At 35.9% G+C, this 17,623-nt stretch overlaps 1 protein-coding gene across 3 annotated transcripts; it reads left to right on the forward strand.

Annotated features, from left to right (window-relative positions):
• Positions 1-3,078: 3,078 nt before the first annotated feature.
• Positions 3,079-17,386, forward strand: LOC18436590 (defective in cullin neddylation protein (DUF298)). 3 transcript variants are annotated; one of them, XR_966742.3, is made up of 10 exons: positions 3,079-3,608; positions 4,690-4,774; positions 15,190-15,264; positions 15,397-15,433; positions 15,622-15,705; positions 15,847-15,907; positions 15,996-16,102; positions 16,365-16,430; positions 16,672-16,832; positions 17,010-17,386. XR_966742.3 is itself a non-coding variant. In XM_006846817.4 (9 exons), exons 1-9 carry the CDS (start codon positions 3,524-3,526, stop codon positions 16,765-16,767), a joined length of 696 nt encoding a protein of 231 aa, XP_006846880.1. In that variant the 5' UTR covers positions 3,189-3,523; the 3' UTR covers positions 16,768-17,386. The 3 variants fall into 3 exon arrangements, 2 of the variants coding, with proteins under 2 accessions (XP_006846880.1, XP_020524384.1); XM_006846817.4 differs by having other exon boundaries at positions 3,189-3,608; positions 16,672-17,386; XM_020668725.2 differs by lacking the exons at positions 16,365-16,430; positions 16,672-16,832 and having other exon boundaries at positions 3,189-3,608.
• Positions 17,387-17,623: the final 237 nt, after the last annotated feature.

The following is a 17,623-nucleotide window of genomic DNA, read 5'->3' on the forward strand; positions in this document are numbered from 1 at the left end:
AATTGAGAAGTGTACTGTATTATAAGTCATGTTTGTGTTAGTTTGAGGTCAATCCGTGGTTAGTTGAGTGGTAAAAGTCTAGGGGCTGATTCAAGTCATCCTTTTATATTTTGGAGTCTATGTGATGTTATTGTGAGGCTTTTTGCCTAAAGATATGTGGTTGTAAATTGAATACAAATGTTGTAGTTTTGGCCTGCAATTTTTTTTTTTTGTCATCTTGGGCGAGGATTTCATACACTCCACACAACGATGTTTTAGTGTGTGGATTTCAAGTTCCTTTTAGAACAAGTCATACACACTATCGCAATGGCACAAAAGATCCTCTCTTCATCACAATGTACACGTCACCCCCTTATAGTCACTTCCCAATCACAACTATCAAATGTATATATTGTGCAATAGCAATGATGATGATTTGGTACTTGCCCACACAAGCTCGCCAACCGCAAATAGGAGACCCATATTCCCTTGGCCAACCAACCACCCCGGGTATCTCTCTGACCTTATCAAGGGATAACTCTGTAAATCCTCCACAATTGTGCCTTTTGCCTAAGGCCAAAGGGTTTTCAGACTTTATCTTGGGCCTAGACCATCAAACCCAAGTGTGTCATAGCAGTCATGAAGTATGTTTCTTTATTCCCCACGAACTATCCTCCCACTAGAAGACAATATCACTATAGCACTAGTTTTACATGCTTTCATGAGGCCCTCTTTACATGGACACAAAATATTGTACCAAAGAACTAGAGTGTGTAAAAGTTCATGGTTTAGAGCTAGAGTGTGGCAAAGTTTATGGTTTTTGAAAAAACAAAAGAGGAGATACATAGCAAAGAAATTGACATTGAAACTCCTTTAGATCTAGTTCTACTACGTTTTGGTTTTGGCTCAGAGGGAGATCTTTAGATTTATGTGTATATGTGGAGACGGAGGCCCATGGATTCTGGGATTGGCTTTTGAGAGAGAGAGAGCTCTTGTGCGTTTTTTGTGATGAGAGATTAATATTCTTGGGTTCGGTGTCGATGCCTTGCTAGAGAAGGCGAAGTGGGAGGGAGAGAGTGCTGTGATGAGATGGGGACTAGAGATGTAAGGCATAATCTCGGCTGCAGATGGCAACACTATGCTTGGAAGGGGGGCGGAAAGGGTTTTCAGACCGAAGTTGGGTTTTTACCTGTTGCAAATGATGCATCTCCCAAAACTGTGATAGATTCAAATTCCAACTATTTTGGTAGAAGTTGGATCTCCAAAATTGAAAGTTTCATTTCGTCCATCACCCACGCTCTGGGCATCCAAACCAGCAAGTCGGGGAATAATAATATATCGGTAAACTAAAACATCAATAATAAATCGGTTTTATTTCAAAAAGATGAAAGAAAAATTGGGTAGAGTTATAGAAATATGAATATTTTAGATTTGGCTCAAAAAAAAAGAGTGAAAAAATTGGATATGTAAAAATGACATTATATAGAGTAATAATTTGCAATTGTTTTATAGATACATTAAAGCCATTGAACAATAATTTTATGGCATTAGCTAGTGTCACTAGAGTAATAATTGATAATTTATTGTCTAAACTTTCGCAAAATCCAACAATAATACTTATTATATTATCGTAACACAAACCATATCATATATTTATTGGTAGCAAAAAATGAAATAACAACAACAATATTAAATACAAGAACTACATTGGTAAATAACAATAATTGTAGACCAAGGTATGGATTATTGTTCAAAGAAAAAAACAAAAAAGACCCTCAATATAGGATTGCAGTTAACTAAAACTGAAAACAAAGACTCAAATATGTAGAAATAGTGGTCTATCCATATTGTATACACCAATGAAATAAAAAAAAAAAAATACAGTAAAACTTCTCTATGCATAAAGAAAGCAACAATGCTAATTCAAATCTCACATAGAATTCCTATCCACCTAATATTTAGTTTCATTGAATATCTCTCTTGCTCCTTATAAGGATGCTCTAGGTTTAAAGAAAAAAAAGATTTTTCATTAGGTTACTCTTCTTCTAATTCTACCTATTATTTTGGTACATATGATTGTTTTGATATCTTATTTCTTGGAGAATATATTGCTTGTATTTATTCGTACTCTTTTTCAAAGGGAACTTATCGGTGAAATTTTTTATGAATTTTTTTGTTAAATTAAGATATTTTATTTACTCCCACGGTTAGTGTGCCTATCTTTGAACCAATATTAAATCATATTAAGTTAATGAAGAAATAAAATTACAGGGGAGAAGGTTTTTTGAGATAACGATAAAACACGGAATTATATCGGTTCCATAAAAAAAACGCGATTTTTAGAAGATGTTTTGAAAATATCGAAGCTTTTATTGGATATCAAAAACTTAGAGATTTTTTGACAACATCATGTTTTAAATGGAGACTTACGGACTATGATCCAAACATACATGCATTACCCACAAATACATTTCAACATTTCCAAAAACTGCCCTCGTTGTTCCACCATAGTCAGTATACCGTTTTCGGTAGTGAATACCTAGGGGTGGCAATGGACCTGAACCCGACCTAGGTCAGGTATGGGTCAAGCATTTGGACCCACACTTACGGGTCCAGCTAGACCCAACTCGTACATGTAACCTATTAGAGATAAAATACTTTACTTTTAAGTCCTATTCAATTGGGTGTATTAAAGATTGTATATAATTAGAACTAGTTGTCATCTTTAGCTATTAAATGATAAATCACACGGCTTGAAAGCTAATAGCAGGTAATTGTGACATTGTCGCCAATAATAGGTGTATATGATGGTAGAAAAAGGGGCAAGAAAAAAATAAAAAAAGAAGCTCATAGTGTGGGTGAGAATGGACTCGAGACCCGATGGGTAGACCCAAGACCCAATGGGGGTAGACCCGAGACCCGACGGGTATGGGTCCAATTTTTGGACCCAATGAATCAGGTCCGAGTCCAAAATCTGGACCCAAATTTATTCGAGTTTGGATCCTGATCCAGCCAGACCTGACCCATACCCGACCCCGTTGCCACCCCTATGAATACCGAAATGTTTTTAAAGTGGAGAGGAATATATTTTTGGCAAACATGCTCTCTATATGCTTTCTATATCTCTATCTCCCTCGTAAAAGTTTCCTATAATCTCTCCTCTCTCTTTTTCTTTCTAATAAACGTTTCTATAACCTCTATCCCCCTCTATGGTTTTTAATTCTTTAAGCAGTTCGTTAAAATCGTGGGGTCTTTGTTTTGACCATGCTGTGAAATACTTGAAAGACCAACCCCACTTGGTGGTTCTTTTCTGAAAGGTATTCCTTGCTTTCTCTTTATCGGGTTGAGAAAGGAGAAAAGGCAAAAATATAGAGATAATAAAGTGAGTACTTTTTACTATTCTCTTTGAAAGGGTGGGAAATCTACTGATTTTCCTTCGATTTAAACAATCAAAATATTACAGAAACACATCTATATATCTATATATATAAAGACAACGAGATTTTTAGATTTTCTTTGCTGTGTTTCCTCCATTTCTTCGAAGATGCGTCGCTCCTCTTCAAGGAAGACGGGGGCCGCCAACCCTGCTTCTTCCATTAATCCCTCCGCCATTGATCCCTATCGTTCTGGTACTCTCTCTCTCTCTATCTTGCTTTCACGCTCTAGTTCATGCTGTATCTCTCTCTAACCCATCTTGTTTCTCTATATATATTTGGTTTATTGTGTTTTGTGTTTTTTTTGGGCCTAGGTTTAAGCAAGTTTTGATGTCTTGAGTACTATTGATTGTGATTTTGTTTGGTAGTTTTTGTTGTTTTGATTATCTTTTGGTCTTGTGATTGATCGCTGTATTTGAGAATTGGTTCAATTGTTTTCTTTTGAAATTCTATGTCTTGATGATTGTGTGTGATTTTATGGCTATTATATTCTCTGGACCATGTATTTCTTGTTTGTAAGAAAGAAATTAAATTGAGTTTATGCGGTATGACAATTGACTTCTTTATACCTAAATTGATAGCGTTGATTATGAAGCCTGATGTCTTGTTCTTGTTCTTATTATTCTTTTCTTTCTGAACTTCCATATGTTAATAATTTTATGTAATCTATGATTGTTCCATATTTTTCAGGTTTTAAATCTAGGTTCCTTATGGTCTGCATGGTGTATATGTGTCACATTTGGTCAATATTGTCAATTGAATCTGCATGTCAATTTTGTTGTATATCATATGAGCATATGGACTTCCTCGATTGCTAATTTGGGGTTTTGGTGTTTTCCATCGAGAACTTGTTTTTGAATTTTGAGAAATTGGAGTTTGTTAAATAATTGATTTCTATGTTCATATTCCTGGTAAAAGTACTAGGAAAAACATGGTTGAGCTTGATGGTTTGCAAAGATTTTGAGATTTATTAACAATTTTTTTCTCTTCCATTTAGTGGCATGGTCTTTTCTAGGCATTGTTTTTTTTCTATAAAAAGTATCACGATTGTATATATTGTGTAATGGTTTGCAAATATTTGTATTTGATTGAAAGTATTTCTAGACTTGTCACTTATTTATTAGTTTGGAACATGTGCATTAATTTCTATAATGGTTGTTCATTTCTATCCCACTGATGGCATCAAGTAAGACTTTTATTTTTACTATCATTTGGATAGCTTTTAAAAAAAGAATCAGTTAACTATTCTTATGTCATTTCATGTAATGTTGGCTAGCCTCAAGTAAATCTGCAGCAAAGGAGCTAGAGCGGATTGATCAGTTGTTTAATGTATATGCAAACAAATCCTCTGGCTTAATTGAGTATGTATTCAATGACCTATTTGTGCTTTGAAATATATATGCCTTATTTTCTCTAAGTCAGGATCTATGGATGAACTATACCTAGTTACTATAATTTGTTGGGATTCTCATGCATGACTAATAACTGTTTATACGTAAGCCATATGAAGTTCTCAAAGTTCTGATTATGGAAATATGAAATATACAATGTCCTATTACTGGCAAAAAAAGAAAAGAAAAGAAAGGGAACAATGTCATCCTTATCCATGAGAGTGGAGTATCTTACTCTCACGTATCTTTCACTTCAAATATAATTTTCTTTGTAGTAGCTTACTCTCACGTATCTTTCACTTCAAATATAATTGTCTTTGTAGTCAAAATGAACAACTATATTCGTTGAATACAAAGCTAATGCTTCAGAAAATGCTAGGCAACACCTAAGCGGCCGGGGGTGTCTAGGCCGACCAGTAGAAAGAAAATGGTCTAGGCTAGCAATATAACTGTATTAAACATAAAAGTTAGGGACTCAGGACACATCAAACGTATAGTACACAAGTCAACATAGCACACACTCCTCCATACTCCATAAATCCATATCCAGTTATCCATAGTCTGATAATCCACTCTCCACACATAGTTAAACCTTAAAATTTACCAGCCAAAGTTACCAAACCAATGAACCATAAATCCATGATACAGAACCAAGAGGAGGAAAACAAAAATAAAAGATATATAGTATATAAATTATAGACTTGACTACTTGAAGACTCAAAAGAATCTTCATTCATCATTCACTAGTCATCATCAGAAAAGGAGTCAATGCCATCATCATCGTAATTATTTCCCTCCTCCACATAATGGTCGTCCTCTTCGATCTCTCCTGAATCTGCCTCTACTTCCTCCTCTTCCTCCACCCTCGTCCTCTATGAAGAAGATCTAGTAGCCCTTGGAGGGTCGGCTGATGTCCCAGAGGGCTCCATGACCATGTCCCATGTCAATCCTTCATGCCCCTCGAGTTGATCCTCATCAACCAATCAATCCATAGCACTGTCCATATTTTTTGATTTGAGGTGTCTCTCTTATCTCTCTTAACAAACATGTCCTTCAAGTATCGATTGTACTTGACATAGACTAGGTCATCGAGCCTTTTTTATTCAAGCCTGTTCCTTTTCTTTGTATGAATCTAATAAAATCAATTGAAACTAATTAATATAAATAATTAAATATAGAATAGTAATACTACAAAACTAATAACTACTAAAGTACTAATTTTTTTTTTGATATTAACTACTAAAGTACTAAATTACTAATACAAATTACCATCTCAAAAGTACTCCAATTTCGCTCACAGTCGGATGAGGTAGTGGTTAGGCTCAAGATCTGAATGGCCAATTTTTGAAAATTTGGAGCACTACACCCATGTTGGCTCCACAAAATGGCTGCAAATTGATTTTGAGTTACAAATTTACAATTGTTAATTATATATGAACTATTAAGATATAGAATGATAGAATTATAGATTATGAAAAGGAAAACAAACTAGAAACAAGAAATGAAACTTGAACTTAATGAACTTACAAATATTATTACCTAGATCAATTTTAGTCCTTTGCCACATCGCCATTGGACTCCCAAACGACTTTAATGCACACTTGTAACTTATCAGCTCATTAAGGCATATAATATCTTGGATATCAGAATTAGGGACTAGCACATCTACACACTTATTAAATCCATTCATAATTGTGTCATTTGTGCGTATGTCCCTATCAGCATAATAAAAACTGGGTTCAAATAATAATCAGCTGCATGCAATGGCCGATGTAGCTGCCTCCCACTTCTCATCAATAATCTCCTAAATAGGCTTATAACAGCTCATATCACTATCTAAATTTTGGGCTATTCTCTCTTGCATCTCTCCATAGCCTCATATATGTAATCCATAGAAGCCTTGTCACTATCAACCATGTGAAGGACTTTGACAAGAGAAAAATTACCTTAAGAGTGCCCTTCACCCTTTGATAAAGGGCCTTAGAAAGGATAATATCTCTCACCTTCTTCCCAATGTGATCCTTGGACCACTTGCATGCTTTCCACTCATCCGAGGTAAACATTTGCCTCAATTGGACTCTCCTCGAATGTGTGCGATCTAGAGATAAGTACCAGGTCGGAAATCTCGTGACCCTAGGCCTCACAATCTCTTTCTTCTTTATAAATCTACGCATCATGCTGAGGGTGACAGTGTGGCTATAAATAAAATTTGTAATTGAAATTTCGCTCTAACCGCCTAGTGCCTCAAGCATGAGGTCTATACAAGTGTTGCACATGGTGTCCAAAAGATTTTAGGGTAAGCTATGTGCAACAAATTAGCAACAACAACATTAGGAGCATCATTATCTGTGACAACCTGTATAACATGCTGCTCCCCAACCTCCATGGTTCCCTTCTTCATAATTTGGAATATGTAATGGGCATCATGGCCATAATAAGAGGCATCAATAGAGATAAAAAAAACAGTACCTAAAGGACAATACAGCAGTAAATTCATCTAGTTGCTTCTCTTCTCATCATTCCAAGTATTAATCATAATAGAAACTCCATATTGAGCCCATGCACCCTTTTGAATATCAACAATATCCCTCGTGATACTCACTTCTATTTTCAAAAGATAATTTGAAAGTTCATATGGGGTCGGGGGTTTTATCCCAAGTCGAAATTGGCCAATTGCCTCTACTAAGGCGTAGAAGCTGCTTAGGCTTACGGTATTGAAAGGAATGCTTCCCTCATAAAACCATCTAGCAATATATTGTGCAGCTTTATCTCTCTCTTCCTTCTTGATTCTATTTTCAATGGTGGTTTGCTTCTTTGTTTTCTTTCTTGCAGCCTCAGGGTAAGGCTAAGGCAAAAAACAATATATAGGCCCTCTAACCTGAGGCCTCTAAGGCCCGCCACCCTCAGAAGCAATTACAACTCCCTTTCCCTTCCCCCTAATCATGGATTGTTGTTGTTTTACCTCGACATCCTTCCCTGTCCTCATCACTATCATCATTATCATAACTGACCTGAACCCTAGACCTCATCTTTGCTATGGATGCCTGTTTCTCATCTTTTTTCATTTTTATAAGACAAAGAAAATTTTTCATCTCCTCATTAACAACATCAAGAACTTTTTTAAATGGGGTAACATCCCCCCTGATGCCGACAAGATGTTTATTGCACCAGTTTATGCCCCCTTTTGTATCATTTTCACAAAACTTGCATCTCATGTAATTTTTATCCAAATGATTCGGGTTGTAGCCATATTACAAACCTAGATCACCACTTCGATTAGATCTCGAAGAAGACAAAAAAATACAAGCCATCAAAAAAAAAAATTCACTAACTTTGATTGCTCAATCTCCAAGCTTCCACCTCTAAGATGTTTCTAAGGATTCAAAATCTTCTAAAAGACCCTCTAATAGACTTATAAAACATTCAAAACTAAATCTAATATCAATGGGTGATGCTTAAATCAATTTCTGGTAACTTTGAGAAGCCCTTTGATCTTATGGAAATCACTAAAAACTAGTTTTTTTGGGTGTTTCTCTCTAAAAAATAGGCTCTAATGGGGTTTAGATTTCATATGAAGCTAAAACCTACGTTTATGCCCTTTTTCTATTAAAAAAAACCAAAGCATTCCCTCAAGTAGGGGCATTTCCGACCCTGGGCGGGGTGCAGGCCCTAGGCAGCCATTGAGTGCCACCTAGGCGGGTACCTTGGCGCCTAGGCGGGCGCCTAGGGACAACCTGCCTAATTAGGCTGCCTAGTCCTGGACGATGTGCCCAGGCCTTCTGGACCGCCTAGGCGCTGGGCGGTCCGTTTTTTAAAACAATGTACAAGGGCAATCGAGCATCCTTAGATTGGAAATTCCAGGCAATCTTCTAAGGGCTTGCTGTGGTGCGAGTGTCCAGTCTCCTGCTTTGGTATTTCATACCTATGGGTGGATGAAAGCCCACTTTTGATGGGCAATTTTTTGGGAAAAACTCTGGAGGGATTTTATCCTCCCTAGACAGCTTTGACCTCTTCTTTAGAGATCTTAGATGACCGCTAAATGAAAATAATAAAATCTGAAAGATATTAAAGGTAGAAACCCTAAAATCACGTAAACTATAAATTTTCTTCGATACTAAAACTATAATTAGCATGTCCCATAATTTATATGCAAATCCTATGAGCAATTTGAAGCCTAAAAGTTGAGTATTGTTTTTCACGTTAGAGGTTTTGTGCAGTTATCCGCATGACATGATCCATTCAAAAATCTAAATATTATCATTTGTCATTTATTATTTCTTATCTAATAGTTACTGTGTAACTTCTTTTGGAATTATGCATAGAACTGATATAAAATTGGGTAACAATTATTAGATATGAAATTGGATAATGATTATTTCTTTTTGATATATATGGTACTGGATAACACTTAGCATGGTATTCAATAAATTCATACTTTTTCTATTGGTTCATGAATTATAGTGTAACCTTTTTCCTGTCGTAATGAACTTGAATTAAGTCATGTGACTGAAGGTGAAATTGTTGAATTGTTTTTGAGTGAAACATGTGACAAGACTGTTATAATTATATTTTCGTCAAAGCAGAATACTTACTATATAATACTTGAAAAATGCTAATATGAATGTGTATTAGGTATTTTTACCATTTTAAAGCTCTTAAGATAGAATTCTTTGTAACTTCTCCTCGCTAGAAGCTGTGATGCCTGTTTAGTGCACAATAATCCAATGACAGCGAAGTGCTTGCCATTATGCTGAGTATGACTATTATGATAGTTGCACATGGTTTTAGTGAAGAACTTTATTTATGTAGTGCATGACTATTATGATAACTGCAAATGTTTTTAATGAAGAACTTTAGTTAGATGAGAAGTTGGGCAACAAGGGCCCTGATTCTTTGATTCTTTATTACTGACAACTTGGCAACCTTGATAAATTTAAAATTTTTCCCTATTACATTTGCATGTAAGGTTTTAATTTTGGTTGAGTCTATCGACCATGAACTATTTGCAAAGAAGATTAGAAATGAGATATCACTATTTTATTGGATACTACTTTGATATGACATGTATACTTCTGTTCTTGTTAAAAATTGATTATGCAGTTGATATCCTCAGCTGCAAACTTTGATGATAAACTTTGGGTCATCCTTTTGAGGTAGTAGTCAATTCTCTGCACCATGTCATTTGTAGCCATGCATAATAAAAACGTGACATGAAACATGAAAGTTCCACATCAGACATTTGGAGGGACTCTAGAAGAAATTGCAGGACTTGTAGCTTGATATAGAAAAAATGGTGTGAAGGACATAAGGATAAAAATTGGAAAGCCACGAGGAAAAGGGTTACAGTTTGTGAAAAAATGAAAAAAAAACAGTTCTAATGAATTTACTAGTATCCAATGATAAATAGACAAACAAGCAGAATATTAAAAGAGCACAATATAATCACGAAAAATTATGGAGCTCTTCCAGATTCCTGGATAAACTGGATGAATTTTTCTACTTGTTATTATGATATGCTTGACCCTCGATGGTGGTTGGAGGGGAAAGATGACCCAAATGACATTTGAGCTTTTTTGTTTCAGGTTCGTGGCAAGGAAAGTTTTTTATCTTCTTGAGAGAAAATATGTAATGTGTTTAATTGGATCCTATGTATGTTAATTACATCTAAGAAGAAGGTTGAACCAAGGGAACCTTCATTAAGGTCTATAGCTGAGGTTTGAGATACGAACTGACGAGTCTTTTTCTTCTTGAGAGAAATTATTAATGTGTTCAATTGGTTACTAGATGTGTCTATTAGATCTTGGGAGAAGGTTGAAACATGCAACGTTCATTGAGCTCTGTAGCTGAGGTTTGCGATATGAATTGGTGAGGCACTACTAATATCCGTTGGGCAAGCATGTTACGGAGACTGAGGTTAAAGAAAGGGTTGCTTTGTTTCACATCACCATTATGTTTGGGTTATGTGGTCATTTAAAGGCCTTATGAGACATGTAATGAATTTTATATTGTGAAATGATTAATTCCAGTGGGAGCATGGTCTAAAGGCACCAAAGTTGACATTTTTAATGCCATGACTTGACTAGGCTTGAGGAGCTAGGCCGAGTTAAAGTCTAAAACACTGTAGCCCTGGGCATTTGTAGGATTAACGCTTCATGAGGTTGGAGAGATGATCATGGTGGTTGGCCAAGGGACTTCGTGACCCTTATGTGCGATTGGAGGGCTTAAGTGGACAAGAGCTAAATCCTCATTGTAACCATTGCACAACATATATATAAGATAGCTGTCTTAGGAAGCGAAACCCATTGGGCGTATGCAGTATTTCAAAAAGCACTAGGGGGTCCAAGACGCCCTGGGGGGTCCATGCCGCCCAGTGCCTAGGTGGGCGCCCAAAACTTGGGCGACCCAGTAGAAAGAAAAATTTCTCTATAGTCTCTAACAATATAAATATAACTGTATAAAATATAAGAATCAAGGATTTAGGGCACATTAAAATTCAAAAGTATACTACACAACACATAGGAGCACACACTCCATAAGATCATAACCATAAGTCCATATCCAATGATGAATTATGAATTATCCATAGTCTGATTGATAGTCCACACTCCACACTCCACAATCCACATCACACCCATAGTTGAAACTTAAAATTTATCAAGCAAATTACCAAAGTTACCAAATACCAAACCAGTGGAACCACAAATCCACTATTCACAAAACACAACCAAGAGGAGGAAAACAAAAATTAAAGAAATACTTGAAGACTCAAAATATTTTTCAATCAATGTTCAAAGTTCAATCATCATTCATCATCATAAAAGTTAGGGTCAGCTGCATGTGCGTCATATGCATCGAAGTTGTTGCCATCATTGTCATCATCTCCCTGCTCGACATAATGGTCCCCCTCCTTTGTCTCTTTTGAATCTGCCTCTGCTTCCTTCTCTTCCTCCACCTTCGTCCTCTGTGCAGAAGATCTAGTGGCCCTAGGAGGATCAACTGATGTCCCTGAAGCATCCATGGCCATGTCCCATGTCAATCCTTCATGTACCTCAACCTGATCATCATCAACCAATCATTCCATAGCATTGTCCATATTTTTTGATCTAAAGGGATCTCTCTTATCTCTCTTAGCAAACCTATTCTTCAAGAATCGATTATACATGACATAGACTAGGTCATTGAGCCTCTTTGAGTGAAGTTTGTTCCTTTTCTTTGTATGAATCTAACAAAATCAAATGAAACTAATTAATATAAATATATAATAGTAATACTACAAAACAATCAAAAACTAATAACTATTAAAGTACTAAATTACTAATACGAATTACCATTACCACTTAAAAAATACTCCAATTCCACTCACAACGTGACTAGGTAGCGGTTAGGTTTAAGATTCGAATGGCCATCTTTTATAAATTTGGAGCACTACTCCCATGTTTTTGCTCCACCAATTGACTATAAAGATATAACATAAAATCATAAAGAAATAATGGAATTATATAAATGAAACTTGATTAATTGAACAATTGAACTTGATGAACCTAAGAATATTATTACCTGAATGAATTTGGTCCTTTGCTTCATCACCATTGGACTCCCAAAAGACTTTAATGTGCATTTGTATCAGCTTCTCAACACATATAATATCCTGGATATCTGGATCACGGACTAGCACATCTACATACTTATTAAATCAAATCATAATTGTGTCATTTGTGTGTATATCCCTAACAACATAAAAAATAGTTGGGTTCAAATAATAACCAGTTGCATACAATGGCCGATGTAGTTGCCTATCCCACTTCTTATCAATAATCTCTCAAACAGACTTATAATGGTTCTAATCATCGTCTAAATTTTGGGCTCTCTCTCTTGCATTTCTCCATGGTCTCATATATGTAGCCCATAGAAGCCTTCTCACTATCAACCATGCGAAGGACTTTGACACCTAGTTTTGGGCGATGTGCCAGGCTTTCTGGACCACCTCCTCGAATACCCAGGAACTGGGCGGTTCGTGTTTTGAAACACTGAGTGCATTGAACCCTTTGGCTTGGGGGGGTTTTATAGTACAAAACTAGGGTTTTGGGGTCTAGGGTTAGCCATCCTTATGGAGATTCAATCTCAACTGTCAATCAAAGGTGACCTGTGGGGTGAAGAGATCTTACCCATGCATTCCTTAGATCACCCATCGTGATTAAAATGAATGTGCTAGAACCTTATCCCTTAGTTTCCTTAACCCTAATCGCATCAAAAATTTGATTTATACGAAATAAGGCAATGTGTCATATAATTTCAGTTAATGTTATATGATTCCAATCAATCTAAACACTTTCTATATTTGAAATCAATCAGCCATTCTCTCTTCCAATCTTTGAAACTTCTCTCACAAGTTATGACATGAGAACGAAAGAGAGGGGACAAAAGAGGTGGTGCATGCCACCCATGTGGGCCCCACTCCCCCACCATTATGGGTTCCACGTGGTAGGTCTTCATCTCAAATGGGCCCCCAAATGGTCCAATCATTGTCAACAGAACCTTTTCCTAACTAGTTGGGGTTGGCTACACAAATCCTGGTCCGCCATTTTGCTCTTCCGGATTCTTGAGAAGTTGTTGCAAACTTTTACATTGGCTGCCTACCCAACACAACCCACCCCTTTTAGCTGCCTACCCAATACAACCCACCCCCTTTACCGGGGCTTGAGACTGGTTAAAGGAAAGTTTAAGATCCCCACATGCTCTAATGTATTGTAAAAAATAATAAAATAATTTTTAAAATCCATTTAGCATTTTTAAAATGCCTCTGTATTTATAAAATCTTGAAAAATAATTTTAGCTATCTTGAAATTCGTTTTGATAAAATAAAATATACAATGTACTTTAAAAATTCATTTTAATATTCTATAATACAAGTAAAATATATTCCAACATATTAGAATAAATTTTAATAGGGATTGGATGCAACGGGTCAAGAATAATGTGAATATGCTAAGGCACTCCATCTCTTCTAGTAAACTTGCCCTACAGTCATCTTCTCAAGGTGACTCAATATAACCCATTTCCCACAACCCCTCGCAGGGATTCATGTTTGGTCTATCAAAGTCAGCCAATAGATGACGAGAGCACAATCATGGCATCAAAAATGCGATATTTGGTCCTTCCGGACCATGCTTCCATTGAAGTTAATCATTTCACTATATGAAATTCCATTATATGCTCTCATAAAGCTTTTGATGGCCACATAACCCGAACATTGTTTGGGTAGTTGGACAGATCAATCATCAACATGTCTTATTAACCCATACGACATATATGCTAGCAGGCCATGCCTAAGAAGCTTTAAAGTAGTTCTCGAAGAGTCGTTGTCTCAGTCCATAACGTGCACGTGACTGCCTCTATTATTGTTGAATGAGGGTATTAGTTGTTCCCATTGGGTTTTATGATGATTTTGTATCTGTATTTGGTGATCAATGTCTTACTTTAATTAATAATTCTAAGCTAAACTTTATATTACTCTGTGTTTAAGAATGTACAAAGGGCAGAGATCCATTTATATAAACAATTTCCATTATACTCACCTCTATATGATTAGGTTAATGATGCGATGGCCCTTGTGGTTGAGAAGCCCCTTCTGTTAGATGGCAACGTCCCATGATAAATAATATTCATAAAGAAATTTTTGATCCTTATTGTATTAAGTTTATGGCTTTTTTGTTTGGATTTCTAGCTGGCTCATCGTGTGGAATCGTTGTTTGAGCAAGTTTCCTTCTTCTTGGTGAACCTGGAGAGGCATACAAGGTGCTATTATGTCTTATTGTGTAAAAGAGTTTCAGGTTTGAGAATTTGGAGAGTATGTTAATATTGGGGATATGACTCCCGTATTTCTCGAAATCCAAGTGAAGGATATGGGTCAGAGTATCCTGTCGATACATTGATAAATATATCTATCAGCTTGTATGGTACAAAATATATGCATGTAACAAATTGATACATATATACCACATCATAATGAAGAATGTTATAATTTATTTATGTTATTGTTACGTTTTATATCATTTACCCTGTTTTAGTATGAGGATGGATATGATTTGACACCTATATGTTAAGCATATAGGTTTTCCAATATTCCATTGTCTGGCCTCTTCTTCCTCTGATGTTTGATGATCCAAATTTTTTGGTAGGTCACAACTTAGTTAATAGTAGTTTTAGAAGATGGCAAAGTTAATGTAAAATGTAGTAATGGCGAGGCATATTAAAAAAAAAGTGCACTACAGGGGATCAGCTATGTAAGTCTAATGAGGGTGAGGAAGAATTGTTTAACTGGCATCGTGCATTGCCTTTATGTTAACATTGGAAACCTCTAATATACCTGTCTTTTTCTTCAACAGCCCAGAAGGCATAGAGTCGCTGTGTTCAGATGTGGGAGTGGATTATACCGATGTCAGGATACTTATGCTTGCCTGGTAACATATGATGTTCTACTTTTACTGAGTATTGTTCCTAGATATCAGCTTTATTCAGTTGGCTATGAATTATCTCTTCAATTATCTCTTCAACTGGCACTGGAAGACTTACAAATTGTTGATGTCTTTCAGGAAGATGCAAGCTGCAAAACAAGGATACTTTACTCTGGTGTGTGTTTTTCCAGTACCATGGCATTTTCACTCTCTACTTCTGTGCTTCTGTTCTGTGACTAGTATTTGCTATTAGCTACATTTGTTCTTTTTGTTTGAACATTATATTCTATTTAAAAATTCAAATAGCAAAGTTCTTTTATGATAAGGACAAAACTTTATCTTCTAATAACTCCCTTGCAACAGGAAGAATGGCGAAAAGGCCTTAAAGCATTGCGAGTTGACTCTATTGAAAAATTAAAGAAGGCCCTCTCTGCATTGGAGCAAGAGGTAGAACAGGGTTTGATCTATGAGCTTTTAACCCCAGATACCTCCTGCCATAACAGCTACACAGGGCTGATATTAGTAAGGATATAACCTATACTTATGAAGGTTCTGTTGTTGCTAATACTTCTTTTTATTGTATTTAAGGTTGCAAAGCCCCAGACATTCTTGGATTTCTATTCGTATGCGTTTCGCTATTGCCTGACAGGTGAATCTTCTGATGAATATATTGTTTTGTAAGGCAAAGACGTGGTATTGTTACTCATATTGTGAATATGTTTGCTGCTGTATATCAGAAGAGAAGCAGAAGAGCATAGACATTGAAAGTATTTGTGAGCTGCTGGAACTTGTTCTAGGTTCACGTTATTGCAACCAGGTGGATTCATTTATCAAGTATCTAAAGGTTCGTGTCCACTGTTTTTTAATCAGTTAATATCTGCGTTTGCTAAGGTTCCCATAATTTATTGAATATTGTGGGTGCTCTCTTGGCTGTTATGCTTTTCTATCTTCAATTTTCTTCTAGTTATCTTTGCATTTGGAGAAGTACGTGTAGGGCATTGGATTAGCCAATTCTCTTCCCCTTGAATATGTTCATAAAAAGGAACTATGGGTCTTCTTTTGAGGACATAATGGGATGTGTAATCTGGTGCTGGAAATCATGATAGATTCAAAAAGACTACAAGGTGATCAATATGGACCAATGGATGGGCTTTCTTCGATTTTTTGATGAGGTACGTATTTTTTCTAATTGGCCACGCTTAAACATATATATTGCTTTTTGACACCTGTTGGGTTATCGAGAGCAGACTTCTAGAAATAATTTTGAAGTTAACTTGTTTATGCATAATTGTATTTAAGAGTTGGCAACACAAGTTAAATTTTTTCTCTGGTTGGTCAATAATTTCAGAAGTAATTTAAGTTATTTATGGCCGTAAATTGGACTGATGTGATATTACTGTTTCTCTCTTGCAGATCAGTTTCCCAGATTTTAAAAATTATGACCCAGACCTTGCTTGGCCTTTGATATTGGACAATTATGTGGAATGGATGCGGACAAATCAAAGCTAGAAAAGTGACCTATCTCTGGTGACTTGATGTTTCGTTCTTTTAAAATGAAATACTTATTAAAGAAGGTAATGAGATTATTTTATTTTTTTTCCAAATGCATCTTTCATTATCTCATTTTTCCTCTTGTCCAAGCACATTCAAGTGTCACTTAGTCAGCAGTGAGAATATGGAACTTTCTATTGTTAACTCTTTGTATCCTGTTAAAGGAGTTTTGAATTAAATTTATATAGTTTGTCCTCAAGGTTACATTACAGGAAGGGGTTCAAGAGAAAGCTTTTTCTGGCAGAAATAAATTCATAAGGCTCGATGGTTCCATATTCTAATCAGTAAATCTTCATGAAGATTTATTGTGGATTTCATCAACCGCATTATCAATGTAATTTGTTCACATAATAGTGGTGAAGTAAACATACATTGTGTCTTGTATTAAGTTCACCATGAAGCAGAAAAATATAGTTTGTGATGAATATCAAATATTTTTTTCGCCCAATTTTCACAATAGACCTCAAAGACCAGGTGACGTTTTGCAAGACTTTACTGAATTGGATAAGATCTGGATTACATTGGAAAAAGCTGTTGTTGCAGCTCATTGTAGTATTATGTACCCCTCTTTGCGTGATTGATCTCCTTATCTCTTGTTTATCTGAAAAATAAGTTCATTTGCTTCTTGTAATTTACTTGTATCTGTTTGCTATTCTATCTCTTCTATATCTTCTCATGAAGTAGAAGTTCCATTTTATGGGAATGTTACCTCCATTATAAAAATGAGTCTATTTTTTCAAGTACTGTTTGGAGGTCGGAGGATGTTACTAATGACCACCCAGCCTGTGCGTGCAGAGTCTATGTTGCTTGTTTA

This window comes from Amborella trichopoda, chromosome 12 (genome assembly GCF_054954075.1).
Source record: "Amborella trichopoda isolate Santa Cruz 75 chromosome 12, AtrichopodaSantaCruz75HAP2 v2.0, whole genome shotgun sequence".
In the NCBI taxonomy this organism is placed as follows: Eukaryota; Viridiplantae; Streptophyta; class Magnoliopsida; order Amborellales; family Amborellaceae; genus Amborella; species Amborella trichopoda.

What these genes read in the sequence shown, in the direction of transcription:
- LOC18436590 (XM_006846817.4), top strand. Translation starts at nt 3,524, where the DNA reads ATGCGTCGCTCCTCTTCAAGGAAGACGGGGGCCGCCAACCCTGCTTCT. An exon ending in AGGATACTTATGCTTGCCTG is followed by an intron (nt 15,265 to 15,396) that starts GTAACATATGAT and finishes GATGTCTTTCAG; the next exon opens with GAAGATGCAAGCTGCAAAAC. An exon ending in CATTTATCAAGTATCTAAAG is followed by an intron (nt 16,103 to 16,364) that starts GTTCGTGTCCAC and finishes AAATCATGATAG; the next exon opens with ATTCAAAAAGACTACAAGGT.